The sequence below is a fragment of the Salmo salar genome, chromosome 15 (genome assembly GCF_965601325.2).
Source record: "Salmo salar chromosome 15, fSalSal1, whole genome shotgun sequence".
In the NCBI taxonomy this organism is placed as follows: Eukaryota; Metazoa; Chordata; class Actinopteri; order Salmoniformes; family Salmonidae; genus Salmo; species Salmo salar.
The window spans coordinates 64,838,798-64,852,733 of record NC_138305.1 but is presented as its reverse complement, the minus strand read 5'-3'; the positions used below and the strand labels follow the sequence as shown (position 1 = coordinate 64,852,733).

The 13,936-nt window shown below is 45.7% G+C and overlaps 1 protein-coding gene across 1 annotated transcript in view; it reads left to right on the top strand.

Annotated features, from left to right (window-relative positions):
- LOC106571875 (plexin-D1) overlaps nucleotides 1-13,936 on the top strand; it is a 114,484-nt gene that overhangs the window by 83,499 nt on the left and 17,049 nt on the right. Inside the window, exons 15-24 of the mRNA XM_014145393.3 lie at nucleotides 1,628-1,767; nucleotides 2,119-2,298; nucleotides 2,994-3,078; nucleotides 3,234-3,500; nucleotides 5,100-5,249; nucleotides 7,018-7,132; nucleotides 7,707-7,814; nucleotides 9,723-9,835; nucleotides 10,898-11,002; nucleotides 11,848-11,978. Coding sequence (XP_014000868.2) covers nucleotides 1,628-1,767; nucleotides 2,119-2,298; nucleotides 2,994-3,078; nucleotides 3,234-3,500; nucleotides 5,100-5,249; nucleotides 7,018-7,132; nucleotides 7,707-7,814; nucleotides 9,723-9,835; nucleotides 10,898-11,002; nucleotides 11,848-11,978 — 1,394 coding nt within the window. The remainder of the gene's footprint in view (nucleotides 1-1,627; nucleotides 1,768-2,118; nucleotides 2,299-2,993; nucleotides 3,079-3,233; nucleotides 3,501-5,099; nucleotides 5,250-7,017; nucleotides 7,133-7,706; nucleotides 7,815-9,722; nucleotides 9,836-10,897; nucleotides 11,003-11,847; nucleotides 11,979-13,936) is intronic.

Here is a 13,936-nt window from a genome sequence, read left to right as displayed (position 1 = left end):
AACCCAATGGTCACTCTGACAAAGCTCTAGAGTTCCTCTGTGGAGATGGGAGAACCTTCCAGATGGACAACCATCTCTGCAGCACTCCACCAATCAGGCCTTTATGGTTGAGTGGCAAAACGAAAGCCACTCCTCTGTGAAAGGCACATGACAGCCCGCTTGGAGTTTGCCAAAAGGCACCTAAAGACTCTCAGACCATGACAAACAAGATTCTCTGCTCTGATGAAACCAATGTTGAACTCTTTGGCCTGAACTCCAAGCGTCATATCTAGAGGAAATCTGCCACCGTCCCTACAGTGAAGCATGGTGGTGGCCGCATCATGCTGTGGGGATGTTTCTCAGCGGCAGGGACTGGGAGACTAGTCAGGATCGAAGCAAAGATGAATGAAGCAAAGTACAGAGAGATCCTTGATGAAAACCAGCTCCAGACCACTCAGGACCTCAGACTGAGGCGAAGGTTCACCTTCCAACAGGACAATGATCCTAAGCACACAGCCAAGACAACGCAGGAGTGGCTTCGGGACAAGTCTCAATGTCCTTGAGTGGCCCAGCCAGAGCCCGGACTTGAACCCGATGGAACATCTCTGGAGAGACCTGAAAATAGCTGTGCAGCAAGAATGAGTATGTAACCTAACAAAGTGTGGATAAAGTCAAAGGGTTCTGCATAATTTCAGACACTTTTAAAAAGGGTTTCTGCCTTCAGTATGAGTCATGATCCCAGTAAGAAGTAACAGTCTTGGAGATGTGAAAGTATTGAAATGCAAAGCAACAAACACTTTTAGGGGTTCTGAGAAGTCCTTTCTTCCCCTTGCCACTTTCTGGGATGCTGCCCCAGGATGTGCGGGACAGAAAGGTAGAGAGGGGAGAAGGTGATTTATGAGGAAAAGGGAAAACTGTTTCGATCCAAACGGAGACCGGATGTGTGCCTCCTTTGCACCTCCTTCCTCAAATATCGTGCCGGAAACATCTGCCTTTTTCTTACACACACACGCACACACAATAGACACCCCTGCCCCGTTCACACACACATACACAGGAAGTGGATCATGTCAGTGAGAATGAGAGGTCCTCCCTGGAGGCAAGGTTCACAGAGGGGAGAGAGGCTTCAGAAGTCTCCAGAATGCTGATGCTGTAGAACTGTATAGCTGTATAGGGATATTCGTCTTAGCCCCAGGGACCTGTCCTGTGTATGTGTGTTTTATGTGTGTGTGTGTGTGTGTTGCTGTACTGCTATATAGCTGGATAGCAAAATATATCCTAGCCCCAGGGATCTGTCATATGTGGCTGAGATGAATGCAAGGCCATAAGGCCTCAGTGCAGAACAAGACTGAACTGCAAGGGTGGGCTACTCAACTTTAGTTTCCCAGGGCTGCAGTGTCCACAAGTTGTCAAACTTAAAATATGTTATAGTCAGCAACTTATTTAGCTGAGGAAACCAAGCATATGGTATATATACTGTAGACATCTACTGTATAGAATATTATTTGAATCACTCAATTACAGTGCCACAATGATGCAACACCAGCAGACTGCTGCCTCGGAGGTGTGGACAGTACATGACAGCATAACAACAACGTAGCCTTATGGCACATGAATACCAACACATATGTCCCATCTCCCTCCCCAGGTCCCCAAGCTGCTATCCATGGAGCCTAGAAAGGGCTCTCGTTCTGGGGGAACCAGGGTTACCATCAAGGGGGAGCACCTGGACACTGGCTCCCAGATCAGAGTCAAGGTCAATGGAACCCAGGAATGCACCATCCTCACGTGAGTCTTGCTGTGGGATTCAGTACATTGTCATCACTGTTGAACTTGCATATGTTGCTGTGCAGAATCTGTAGGCTTTGTGATGCTGAGTGTTATTCTAAAGGAGACAGTCCAGTTGAATTGTTTAGTTATATCATGTGTGAGATATTGTTGTTTTTTCAGCTGATGCATTTGTTGTATTTTCAGAGGCTGTTTTTGTTCTTGGATATATTTTTTATGGAAGCTCTTAGTGTGTCGTTTTATTATGCTGATTGTGTGGTATTTTTCTGTCCTTGTGCGTCCCTGTGTGTCTGTGTCCGTGTGTGTGTGTGTGTGCATGAATGTGTGTGTGTTTGCGTGTGTGTGTTCCAGGCTAACTGAAGACACCATTGAGTGCACCATGCCTGCGGCCCTGCACACACACACTGAGGCGGTGTCGGTGTGTGTGGAGTTTGAATACATACCCTGTCAGCGCTCGAAGCTCCTCACCCAGTACATTTACGAGAAGAACCCCAGCATCAGCTACATCAAACCCAGACAGAGCTACCTCAGGTACAAACACACAGTGCGTCATAATGTCTATGTGCTGGGCAGTGGTTTGGCGATCAAACACACTGTTTGTGTTATGCACTATCTCATAAATACAATAGAAAACTGAACAGTCAGTGTCCTGCATTGTTCCATTGATAAATCTAGCATTCCATAGATTCTATTTATCCAGTGTTCTGTTGACAACAGACTATGACAGCATATAGAAAATAGGATTTCAGTCATTATGATGCTCTTGTAGTTCCATTCTACCACAGACACTCTCTTGGAGAGTTTGACTGGTATCCCACCCAGCCACAGAGATCACATACTGAGTTAATGTCTTCCTGACGTATGCTCTGTAGCTTCTCCACAGGGTTTGCGTGTGCGTGTGCGTGTGTTGGTTTGAAATGACACCGCATGTGTGAGACAGACCCATGAGGACGGGCATGGTGGGTCGGATTGCCTTGAGTGCCGACTCTGACTGTGTGTAGTGTGTGTGTGTGTGTGTGTGTGTGTGTGTGTGTGTGTGTGTGTGTGTGTGTGTGTGTGTGTGTGTGTGTGTGTGTGTGTGGGGGGGGGGGGGGGGGGGGGGGGGGCACTGTCTCTGATCCTGTGGTTATGTGCATGTGAGTTTGTGCTCTCCGTCTCTGACCAGAGTGGTTGTTTGGGTGCGTCTCTGTGTTCTATGTTTTTAACCTTGTGTGGTTGTGTTCCAGTGGCGGTCGGACCATCACAGTGACGGGGCAGGGTTTTCACCTGGTTCAGAGCGTCACTATGGAGGTACTAGACATCGGACAGGCGGTAAGTAACAACAGGGAACATCTCAAGTGTGAATAGATAAACTCCTGAAGTAGCTAACATCTTAGAAGCAAAACTTGAAGAATGGACTCCTGCACAGTGTGTACACATCGAGGTGATGAAGGTTTTTTTTTCTCATCCTCCTGGTCCCTCTCTAGGCCTGTAAGGTGCAGCCTCCCTCCATGATTACATGCCCCTCCCCCACCTCTAGCCAATCTCAGCAGGCCACGGTAGAGTTCTTCCTGAATGGAGTCCTCTACACGGGAGATAGCCCTGTCTTTTACGGCCCAGGCCAGGAGGAAGAGGAGGAGCCTCACGGAGGTCACTTCCTGTTGGAGTACGTGGAGGACCCTCAATTCTTCACCGCCAACAAGGAGAAGCTGATCAAACACCACCCTGGGGAGCCACTCACACTCATCATCAACGTATGTGACAGACCAGCGCACTAATGGGTGGGGGTGGGGAGTTTTGTAAGTGAGAGTTTAGTCCACCAAATGGGAGAGGATGGAGCAGGATGAGAACTGAAAGGCCCATTGACCAGGGAGATTAGTGCACTTGTTCTAGGAACTGTCCAGTACTGTCAATCTGACTTCATTCTGAAAATAGCAATCATGGCTCACTGTCTTTGTATTCATACTTTAAAAAGATAAAAGACTGTGTCGTTCTGAAACCTGGGGTGTGTTGAGTTGAGGCTGGGCTGTTCAGAAAGAATGGGATTACAGTATAGGACATGACCACCACCTTTTAGCAGATAACTCAATCAGACATCTTTGTGTGAGGTCCTGTCTGTATTCTAGCTGACCTAAGCTACTGCCTCATAAACGACTACCTCATATATGAAAGAGGATGAGGGATTTAATGCAAACAGTCATAAAAAAAACTGCTGGATCTCCACTGGTGCTGGTGCGATACAGACCCTGGGTGCCGCCAGGAAGAGACACAGACAGGGGAAGTTACAGAAATGGGGCTTTGAACATGGTTGGTCTGAGTTCTCTCTTTCTGCCCCTCTCGCTCTCTTTCTCTCCTCTGTGCATATGTGTGTGTAAGGCTGGGGCCCTTACAGGAATTTCTGCCTCAGCCCAGTCTACTTGGGTCATATAGGGGCAAGGGGGTATTCAATGTTGCTTCTTGTTTTCTTTACGAAGGTGGATTCCACTTTGGGTGTTTGTGGGCTTATCCAGGTTCATAAAATGTTGGATGGAGTAGAACATGTTTGTTTGATGGGGATTGTTGTTTGGTTAGATCCTATATTAAGGACATCTGTTGGAATGTGGGTGGGTTTTGTTTTGCTTTCATCCTGTTTTGGTCCTTGGAATTCATTGTTTCATGTATGTGTTTTGTCTGAGTGTGCATGTTTGTGTGCCTGCCTGTGCATTATGCAGGTGTGTGTGTGTGTGTGTGTGTGTGTGTGTGTGTGTGTGTGTGTGTGTGTGTGTGTGTGTGTGTGTGTGTGTGTGTGTGTGTGTGTGTGTGTGTGTGTGTGTGTGTGTGTGTGTGTGTGTGTGTGTGTGTGTGTGTGTGTGTGTGGAGGAAGTGTTTGTTGACAGAGACCCAGGGGGTGGCATCCTGCAGAGGGGACAGGACAGTACATGGTCCTGAGGGTGTAATCACAGAGAGGAAACACACTGGGGATAAACATACAACCTCTCCTCTTCTCCTCACACAGCAGTCTCCACTGGTGGGTGGGTGGGTGTGCGTGCGCATGGAGGGGACCAATACTCCTACAGTGCATTGATGAAGGAGTGGCTGGGGTTTTGATGGACAGTCTCCGTCATGACAGTCAGTGGGTTAGTCAGTTTGGAGAAAGTGTTCTCTCCATGTCTACTGTTTGATTCTTTAAGATGAACTCTCGCCCTGTGTGTGAGGAATGATGTGAGACTGAATGAGTTTGGTTCTGGACTGCTCAGTGTGTGTGTTTATGTGTGTGCCTGTGCTTGTGTGTCAGCTGAGCCTATCCAAGACAGACCATGGTGTCCCTAGAGCTCTGACTGACAGACGGCTGTTTTTGTTTGGGTCTGGCACAGAAAGGACCGAGCAATCTGGAACTGGCGCCGGAGGAATACTCAGTAATGATTGGCTCCTATCCCTGTGACATCAGCTTCCATAACGACCAGCTGTTCCACTGCAGCATCAACGGCTCGCTGGGCTCCAGTGAAGGAGAACTGCCTGTCACCGTAAGTACAACTGCATTATATTTTAAGGCTGCTACTTTGGACCACTTTATTATCAATGTTTTGAAACAGTGTCCAGTTTGGTTTAACTACCAACTTAACTATGCCTCGATGATTTGGCTGAGAGCAGAGGGACGAGCAGGATGACAGGCCACTCTTGGTCAGGGGATAGGGTGTAACAGTAAACGAATCAAAGAGTAAACCAATCTGATATCTGTTCATCTGTTATCTGCTCATCTTTTGTGTCTGTCCATCTGAATCACACGTGTAGGGGGACACAGGCACGCAAGCATGTGCGTAAGCCTGCATGCAAGCATCAACACACACACACATTGGGCTTCAGCTGAAATTACACTTTCTTGGAAGGAACGCTAGAACTTGCCCATATGGTTTTTGTTTTGTCTAAGAAGTCTCTCTTTATAATAGAAGGGCTCAATCAACTAAACCCTGCTTTGCTCTGATAAAGACCCACCCCCTCTCTTCCTCTCTCTCTCTCTCTCTCTCTCTCTCTCTCTTTCTCTCTCGTTTTACTCTCTCTTTCCCTAATAAGAGGGCTTATTAGGGAAAATAAGGCCATTGAGAGCAGTGGATTAGAATAGCCATGTTTGTCAGTCAGTCTGTCTGTCTGTCAGTCTATGTCCCTCACAGACAGTCAGTGAGGCGTGAGTCACAAAAAGAGAGAGAGGGAGAAATGGAGTGTAGGAAGGAAAAAAACTCTCTCAGGATGTCCATAAATAAACACATGCAATTAGCAGACAAACACAGAGGGCAGGGGTCAAACAAGATGTCAAAACACTAACGGTTGGGCTGCCCTCATCCCTCGTGTGTGTGCATTTGTGTGTGTGTGTGTGTGTGTGTGTGTGTGTGTGTGTGTGTGTGTGTGTGTGTGTGTGTGTGTGTGTGTGTGTGTGTGTGTGTGTGTGTGTGTGTGTGTGTGTGTGTGTGTGTGTGTGTGTGTGTGTGTGTGTGTGTGTGTGTGTGTGTGGTGTGTGTGTGTGTGTGTGTGTGTGTGTGTGTGTGTACGCTAGCTCCCCCCTGTTTAAAAGGTATGCAAATGTTTAGCTTCTAGGCATTAAAACAACCTTTATGATTTATTCAGTGACTTTTCAGTGGCATACTAGTACCTATTTTTACCTCCCTTTATTCCCTTGGCTCAGAAGTGAAGCTCAGCCTCTGTATGGGGGAGCTGTGTGTGAGGGGTTGTGTGGGCTGTTGTACCCCAAACCAAATATGAACACAGAACAATAGCATTTCTTTCCAACACTCTTTCTTGCTTTGTTTTCATGGTTTGGAGAAAGAATTGGTCATACCAGAGAGAGACCCCGCAGAGAGAGAGACCACTCGTACCCCTCCTCAGTCCAGGAACAGAAGGATATGGGGAATAGGACCTAGAAGCAGACATACAGACTTTTATCAACAAGGTTGCGATAGGGAATTGGGTTGGACAACCAGAAAGCAGAAGTGAAAGTCATCCCTCCAGCCACATCTGTTTACCCTGAACTGGTTGACTAATACCATCACACACATTCCAATTATGTGTGTCATGTTAGCCTGAACGTGTATTTGTCTGATTGTGTGTGTCAATGTGAGGTTGTGTGCATTTCTATTCCTCAGAACATATGTTTGCATTTGTATGTTGAAACAGGCCTGCTAAACACCGTTCTCGCCCCTGAATCCTCTCTCCTCTTTCCTCCTATCTCACCCTTTCTTTCACTCTCTCTCCTTTCTTTACTCTTTCTCTTTCTCTCCCTCCCCCTCTCTCCCTCTCTAGGTGCAGGTGGGTAACTTCCAGAGGATCATAGCTAAGGTGCAGCTGGGTGGTAGTGAGCTGGCCATTGTGGTGTCCATCGTGGTGTGCTGCGTCCTGCTGCTGCTGTGCACTGTGGGTAAGTGTCTGGGCTGGTGACATTGCCGGGGATGATGGATGTCTGGGCTGCCTGTCGACGGATGCTCCAGATGTGAGGGAGATAAAAGGATCTCTGGGGTTAGGGTCTCTCTCCCCCAGTCTACACAGCACAAAGACACCACTGTTACCACTGCTCCCAGTGTGTGCGTGTGACGTCTGTGTTTGTGTCTGTGGGTGCGATTGTTTGTACTCACGTAGTTGTATGTCTGTGTGTCTTTTTTAATGTGTTTGTGTGTGTGTGTCTTCGACAAGTGTGTTTTTATTTCTCTCCAGAAGCTGTTTATGTATGGAGCTTTTACAAATGGAGTATGTCCTGATTCATTACAACATGTCAACCTGTGATAACAGGATATGGCTTCAAAGACATCTATTTATTGACTCTTATGTCTCTTTCTGTGTGTTTCTCTCCCACATACTTTCCCTCATTCCCTTTTGTCCCTCCTTCTTCTCTCTCACCCTTTTCCTCTCTCACTCCATCTCCCTTGCCTCATCTTTCTCTCTTTCTCTCTTTCTCTCACTCTCACTCTCTTACTCACTCTCACTCACACACACAGCTCTGGTGGTATACTGTACTAAGAGCCGGAGGGCGGAGCGCTACTGGCAGAAGACTCTGCTGCAGATGGAGGAGATGGAGTCCCAGATCAGAGAGGAGATCCGCAAAGGTTCAGAACCACACACACACACTTGCACTCTCTTGTACTGGCTGGAGTTTCTGTGTGATTGGTAATGCTACCAGCAGGTCTCCCTACACTCAGATTGTTATTAAAGCTCCATTGAAGTCTCACTCATGTTCTCTGATGTTCCTGGGCCAAGGCTACATGTGGGAAAACAGAAAACATGGACCTTCACTTAGGGATAGGGCTTTTATGTGTGTGCGCTTACGTATGTGTGTGTCTGTGCAGATATGTGGTGGCAGCAGTTGAAAGATGTGTGCATAGTTCGCGTGACTCATAAAACACAGACTGAGTAGTGATCACTCTCTCTCTCACACACACACACACACACACACACACACACACACACACACACACACACACACACACACACACACACACACACACACACACACACACACACACACAAACATGGACACACTGCTTCAGATGTGTCTACTCTGTAGGGGAAAAGTGATAGGAGTGTGAGAGGGGAGGGGAGAGGAGAGGAGGGGGGTCACTGTGGGCCAGTTTGAAGGCCACAGAATGTCTGAGCGACCAGATTTATAGGACAGATAGATAACGATGGATAAATAAAGAGAGAGAAATGGAGAGGAAGAAGTAGGGGCAGGAGTCAGGGACATGTTTCTGTGAGGAGAAGTGTGGGAGGAGGATGAGGGAAAGAAGAGGAGGGTAGGTGTTTTAGAGGACACATAGATGTGTGGGTGAGAGTGTCAGGGGCGGGGGACAGGTTTGGGAAGGGAGTAAAGAGATTGGCATATTGCAGGGACAATTTAGTTAAGTCAGTTAAGAACTAATTCTTATTTACAATGACAGCCTACTGGGGAACAGTGGGTTAACTGCTTTGTTCAGGGGCAGAACGACAGATTTTTACCTCGTCAACTCAGGGATTCGATCCAGCAACCTTTCTGTTACTGGCTCAACGCTCTAACCACTAGGCTACCTGCCGCCCTAAAATCAGATCACACGTGTCAAACTCATTCCACAGAGGGCCGAGTGTCTTTCGTGTACTTGATTAATGAATTAAGGTCACTAATTATTAATGAACTCCCCACACCTGATTGTCTAGGGCTTAATTAAAAGGAAAAAACAAAAACCTTCAGATACTAGACCCTCCATGGAATGAGTTTGACACCCCTATCTAGATGAATGAGAATAGTTTGGTATGTGTGGGAGTGATAAGGTGTGTGACTGAAGAGCATTGGAATTTGGCTGTAGAGTCAGTCATTGATGGTCAGGCCTGACCAAAGGACTATTTGTCAGGGGATGTATTATCCCGAAGGGAAATGCTTAAGAGGGAGTTTTGGCCTGACACACACACACACACACATACACAGATACACACACACAGAATGTCTCCATGGTGATTATTGTATAAAACGTAAACAAACTTCTCATCCTGAGGAAGGAAGAGCTTGTCCATAAAGAGATTTCCCATGTCCAATAACGAGACAACACAGCCCCTCCATGTCTCATAACAGCTTGTAATGACAGAACATAATCCACTCATACCAGAACCTATGAGACCCATGTGTTTAGATATGTTGATACTGTTCTTGTGGGTTTTACTGCAAGCACACATGGTTCTGATAGGAGACTCTCAGATTGAATCTGGCAGCTCTGATTGTGTTTTGTAAATATTTCCCTGCATGCTGTGCTGGACTGCAAATGCTGGCACGGTCATGTGACACCAGAACATGCTAGAATGTAATGTAGTTAAACCTTAGTTCTGGGATATTCTAGAATGTGAAATAATGTTCGAGAACTAGGTAGAGACATATGCATGGTTCTGGGCCTGTGCTCTGGAATAAAAGACAGTCGTCTGAGGTATTCTGGACTAAATGTCCTGTGAATGGTGGTGAGATGTTATCCTCTAACCCTGTGGTGTCCCTCCAGGCTTTGCAGAGCTGCAGACAGATATGACAGACCTGACTAAGGAGCTGAACAGTAGCCAGGGAATCCCCTTCCTGGAGTACAAACAGTTTGTCACACGCACTTTCTTCCCCAAGGTGAGTCAGTCTCTCTCTCTCTCACACACACACACACACACACACACACACACACACACACACACACACACACACACACACACAATCACCTTACTACAACCACCTTACTACAACCATTAGAGAGAGATTTTCGATCAGAAACCATTTACATTAAATAGTTCTTCACATATCCAATATATTACCATCCCAAAACTTTTCAAGCGTGGTGTGGTTTTAGTCACTAGCGGAGAACATATATTTGTTACATGTAAGTGTTTTCTCTTTTCTATCTGTTTTTCCACAGACAGAGATACAGACAGAACAGTGTGTTTCATGTTTAAACATGATGTTTCAAGGAGACAGAACAATGCTGGCCACTCACACAAGAAAACTTTCCCCACTTATGTAAACACACTGCCGCACACAGCACACATTCTTCTACTCACCCATACACACTTTTACACTTTTGTATGCATATACACGCTTTAGTACAACCTAACAATGGCAAGGACCTTAGCTGGTAGAGCACGTGTCAAAGTCATTCCACGGAGGGCCGAGTGTCTGCGGGTTTTCGCTTGTCCCTTGTACTTGATTGATGAATTAAGATCACTAATTAGTAAGGAACTCCCCTCACCTGGTGGTCTAGGGCTTAATTGAAAGGACAATCCAAAAACCAGCAGACACTAGGCCCTCTGGAATTAATTTGACACCCCTGGGTTAGAGTGTTGGGCCAGTAACCAAAATGTCACTAGTTTGAATCCCCGAGCTGATAAGGTGAAAAATCTGTCGATGTACCCTTGAGCAAGGCACTTAACCCTAATTGCTCAGGGTCTCCGTTGATAATGGTAGACGCTGGCCGTGACCGCACTCTCCGACGGTGTCTAAGGGCGAGTTGGGATGTGCAAAAAACACATTTCCAATCACACATGCGTTTTAATACACACTTGTACATGTGTGAAATAGGACAAATATAAGCACCCCCTCTATTGTTATTATTATTATGTACTTACTCCAACATCGCCAGACACACAAGCACACACTGTCCGCACAGTCTGATTCTGTCTCTCTGTGTGTTTATCTCAGATGTGTTCAGACTATGAGAGGAGTCTGGTCCAGCCCGTCTATGAGAACAACACCCTCGGTCCACGAGCCCTCCCTGAGACACACCCCCTTCTGCAGGACTGGCAGGTAAAGAGTTAACCCCCTGAAGTGTTCCACTATCCATTCTGCTCCCCTCTATCTCCAGCGCCTCTGCTTCACAACTGGGTCACACCGATTATTACGTCTCCACGGTGAGGCTGTTGATTAGGAGTAACTATAGAAGGAAACCACAACTGTGTGTGTGTGTGTGTGTGTGTGTGTGTGTGTGTGCATGTGTCTCTATCTGTATGTATACATTGCATTTTAATTCCCATTCACCAGCTGCCAGTCCTTATGACTCTGGCAGTTTTCATGTTGTCAAACACTACCCCAGCCCACCCAGAAACTGGCAGGTTGTTGACACACTTCCCACCATCTCCATGACAATGGCACCACACATTTTACTGTAACCATGCAGTCAGCCATCTCTGTTGGTTGTGTGTGTGTGAGAAAGAGAGAGATCTACTATTGCATCACTGCATGGTTTTGGGTCAACAGCCTGGGGAGCCTGTCTAAGAGTGATAAAGTGTTTTAGATCCTTCCCATGTTTTCCAGGCCACAGCGTCCAAATCTCACATCTGCCATTTATCACCGGTCTCCTGTCACTGTGAAAACAGGAGCATATTGCTGCAGTCCAGGGGGAAGACTTTATCAGAGCACTGCTTAGATGCACCATTAGATAGGATATCATCTCATTAACTAGGCTGAGAGTGTGAGAGAGCAGGTGAAAGCTCAGAGGTAGAAACTGCATAATGACTTTTAGTGATCATACCCTGATCATATGAAGTTATGAGATGGATTTGGGTTAGGGAGGAGGCTGATTGAACAGGTTGGTTCAATACACATACTGTAACTCCCTCTTTTCTCTGTCCTCATTCTCTTTGTCTCTCCAGCCCTCTAACACAGCCAAGCCTAACATGGAAGAGGGCATAACTCTCTTCTCCACTCTTCTCAACAACAAGCACTTCCTGGTTACCTTCGTCCACGCGCTGGAGCAACAGAAGGACTTTGCCGTACGCGACAGGTAACCATGAAAATCATGACAACCATGCACACTTCAAACCCAAAACACTGTTACTGTCTACTGTATAAGGCCCTGATTCCAACCCAAGTTAAACATGCGTAAATGGAACGTCATTCCCTTTTTATGCATTTTTCTCTCTATGCGTATTCTGACCTTGAACCTAAGCATGAGAATAGCACTCTATTCACCCGCTATTCGTTCGGGGTGCAGATCTAAGAAATGAAGGTATGGCAGAGGTGTGTCTACAGATAAGCGGTATTCTGACCTTGACTTAATTCCCTCATAATTCCACCAGCTTTACATGCCAGGAAACCATGAATAAGGTGGAGCCAACCTGCAGGTTCCAAGTGGAAAAAGCATCTACTTTATTTTTTCCATAGAAATAACAGCATTCTCCATGCACTGTAGTTTGTAAATGGAGAAGAGCTATTGATAAGAGCTAGGTAAATTAGTAATCCGTTTGGAGTGCATATACCAATTGTTTTAGATTATTTTTCCTTATGATCCCTAGAGACGAATGTGAAACCATCCACATGGAAGCAAACTGAAAATTATATCAACGTGACATGTATTGCGGCCCCTTTCCAACAGTGAAATAGGTTATAAATAGCTGTGCCGTTATTCAGATTTTAAAATGTGTGGTCTCATAATTTCAGTGTTTTTTTTTACAATTTGTATCATGTGAAATATTAGCCACGATCGGGAGTCACCGTCAGTAATACCCACATACATTTCCAACTGCCACTTTAGCTTCCATTTTGCATCATTCCATTCCATTCCGTTGACCTTTCTTCCTCTGTCACGTCTGTGTAGTTGTTCTTTCCTCTGTCACGTCTGTGTAGTTGTTCTTTCCTCTGTCACGTCTGTGTAGTTGTTCTTTCCTCTGTCACGTCTGTGCAGTTGTTCTTTCCTCTGTCACGTCTGTGTAGTTGTTCTTTCCTCTGTCACGTCTGTGTAGTTGTTCTTTCCTCTGTCACGTCTGTGCAGGTGTTCTTTCCTCTGTCACGTCTGTGTAGTTGTTCTTTCCTCTGTCACGTCTGTGCAGTTGTTCTTTCCTCTGTCACGTCTGTGTAGTTGGTCCTGAGGGTCGCTAGCATTAGTGGATCACATTAGGCTAATGTTGTGCAATCATTTGGTACATGTAGCCTATTTGAATCATTGTGGAAGACCACACATAGCAGGTAAACCTGGAGCCTGGTGCACACTTTACAATGACTGGACCGTTGTCAAACAGTTCCATGATTAGCGAGAATCAGGGTAGATTTATAGGACTATTGTTCAAGCCCTATTGTACACTTTTCTTCACACCTTCTAATATTTCATAGATTGAATTTGAAAATGCCAACTTTCAGGATGAATCAAACCACTGTCTTTGTTATTCATCAATATATTTTGTGAGTACAGGCTCTCCAAACCTGTTTTTACATACATACTTTCCTAACTCTAAAATTTGCCTACATAATCTACAAGATCAGAGTATATATTCTACCAGTTGGTGTTGAATAGGAGACTAATATGCATATATTCAGATGGCTTTCTTTTATTGATCCCTATTTTCTGAACCAGTTCTCTCAATGTATTCTAGTCTGTCGCCAAAATTCTAATTAAAGGTACACAGTATTTAAAGGGATGGCTTAAAATTAAGATAAATGTACTGACAACCCTATTGAATGAAAGCTCCACTAGAAATTCTGTTGGCCAGCAAGCGGGAGGGTTTTCAGCAGTTGATTTACATTTATTCAGTGCGCGCAAGGGAACCACGCCTGCCAAAGCCTGTTGCACACCTGCACAAGGTAAGTCTGAATACCAACTACTGAGAAATGCGTAGGAAAGGCGTGCGAAAGAAAGGCGTAATTTCCTAAGTTGGAATCCACCTCTTCCCAGTTCAAAGTGTTTATGTGTAGAATATGACAGCTCCATACAACACCTCAGCATATCAGTGTAAAAACAATGTTTTT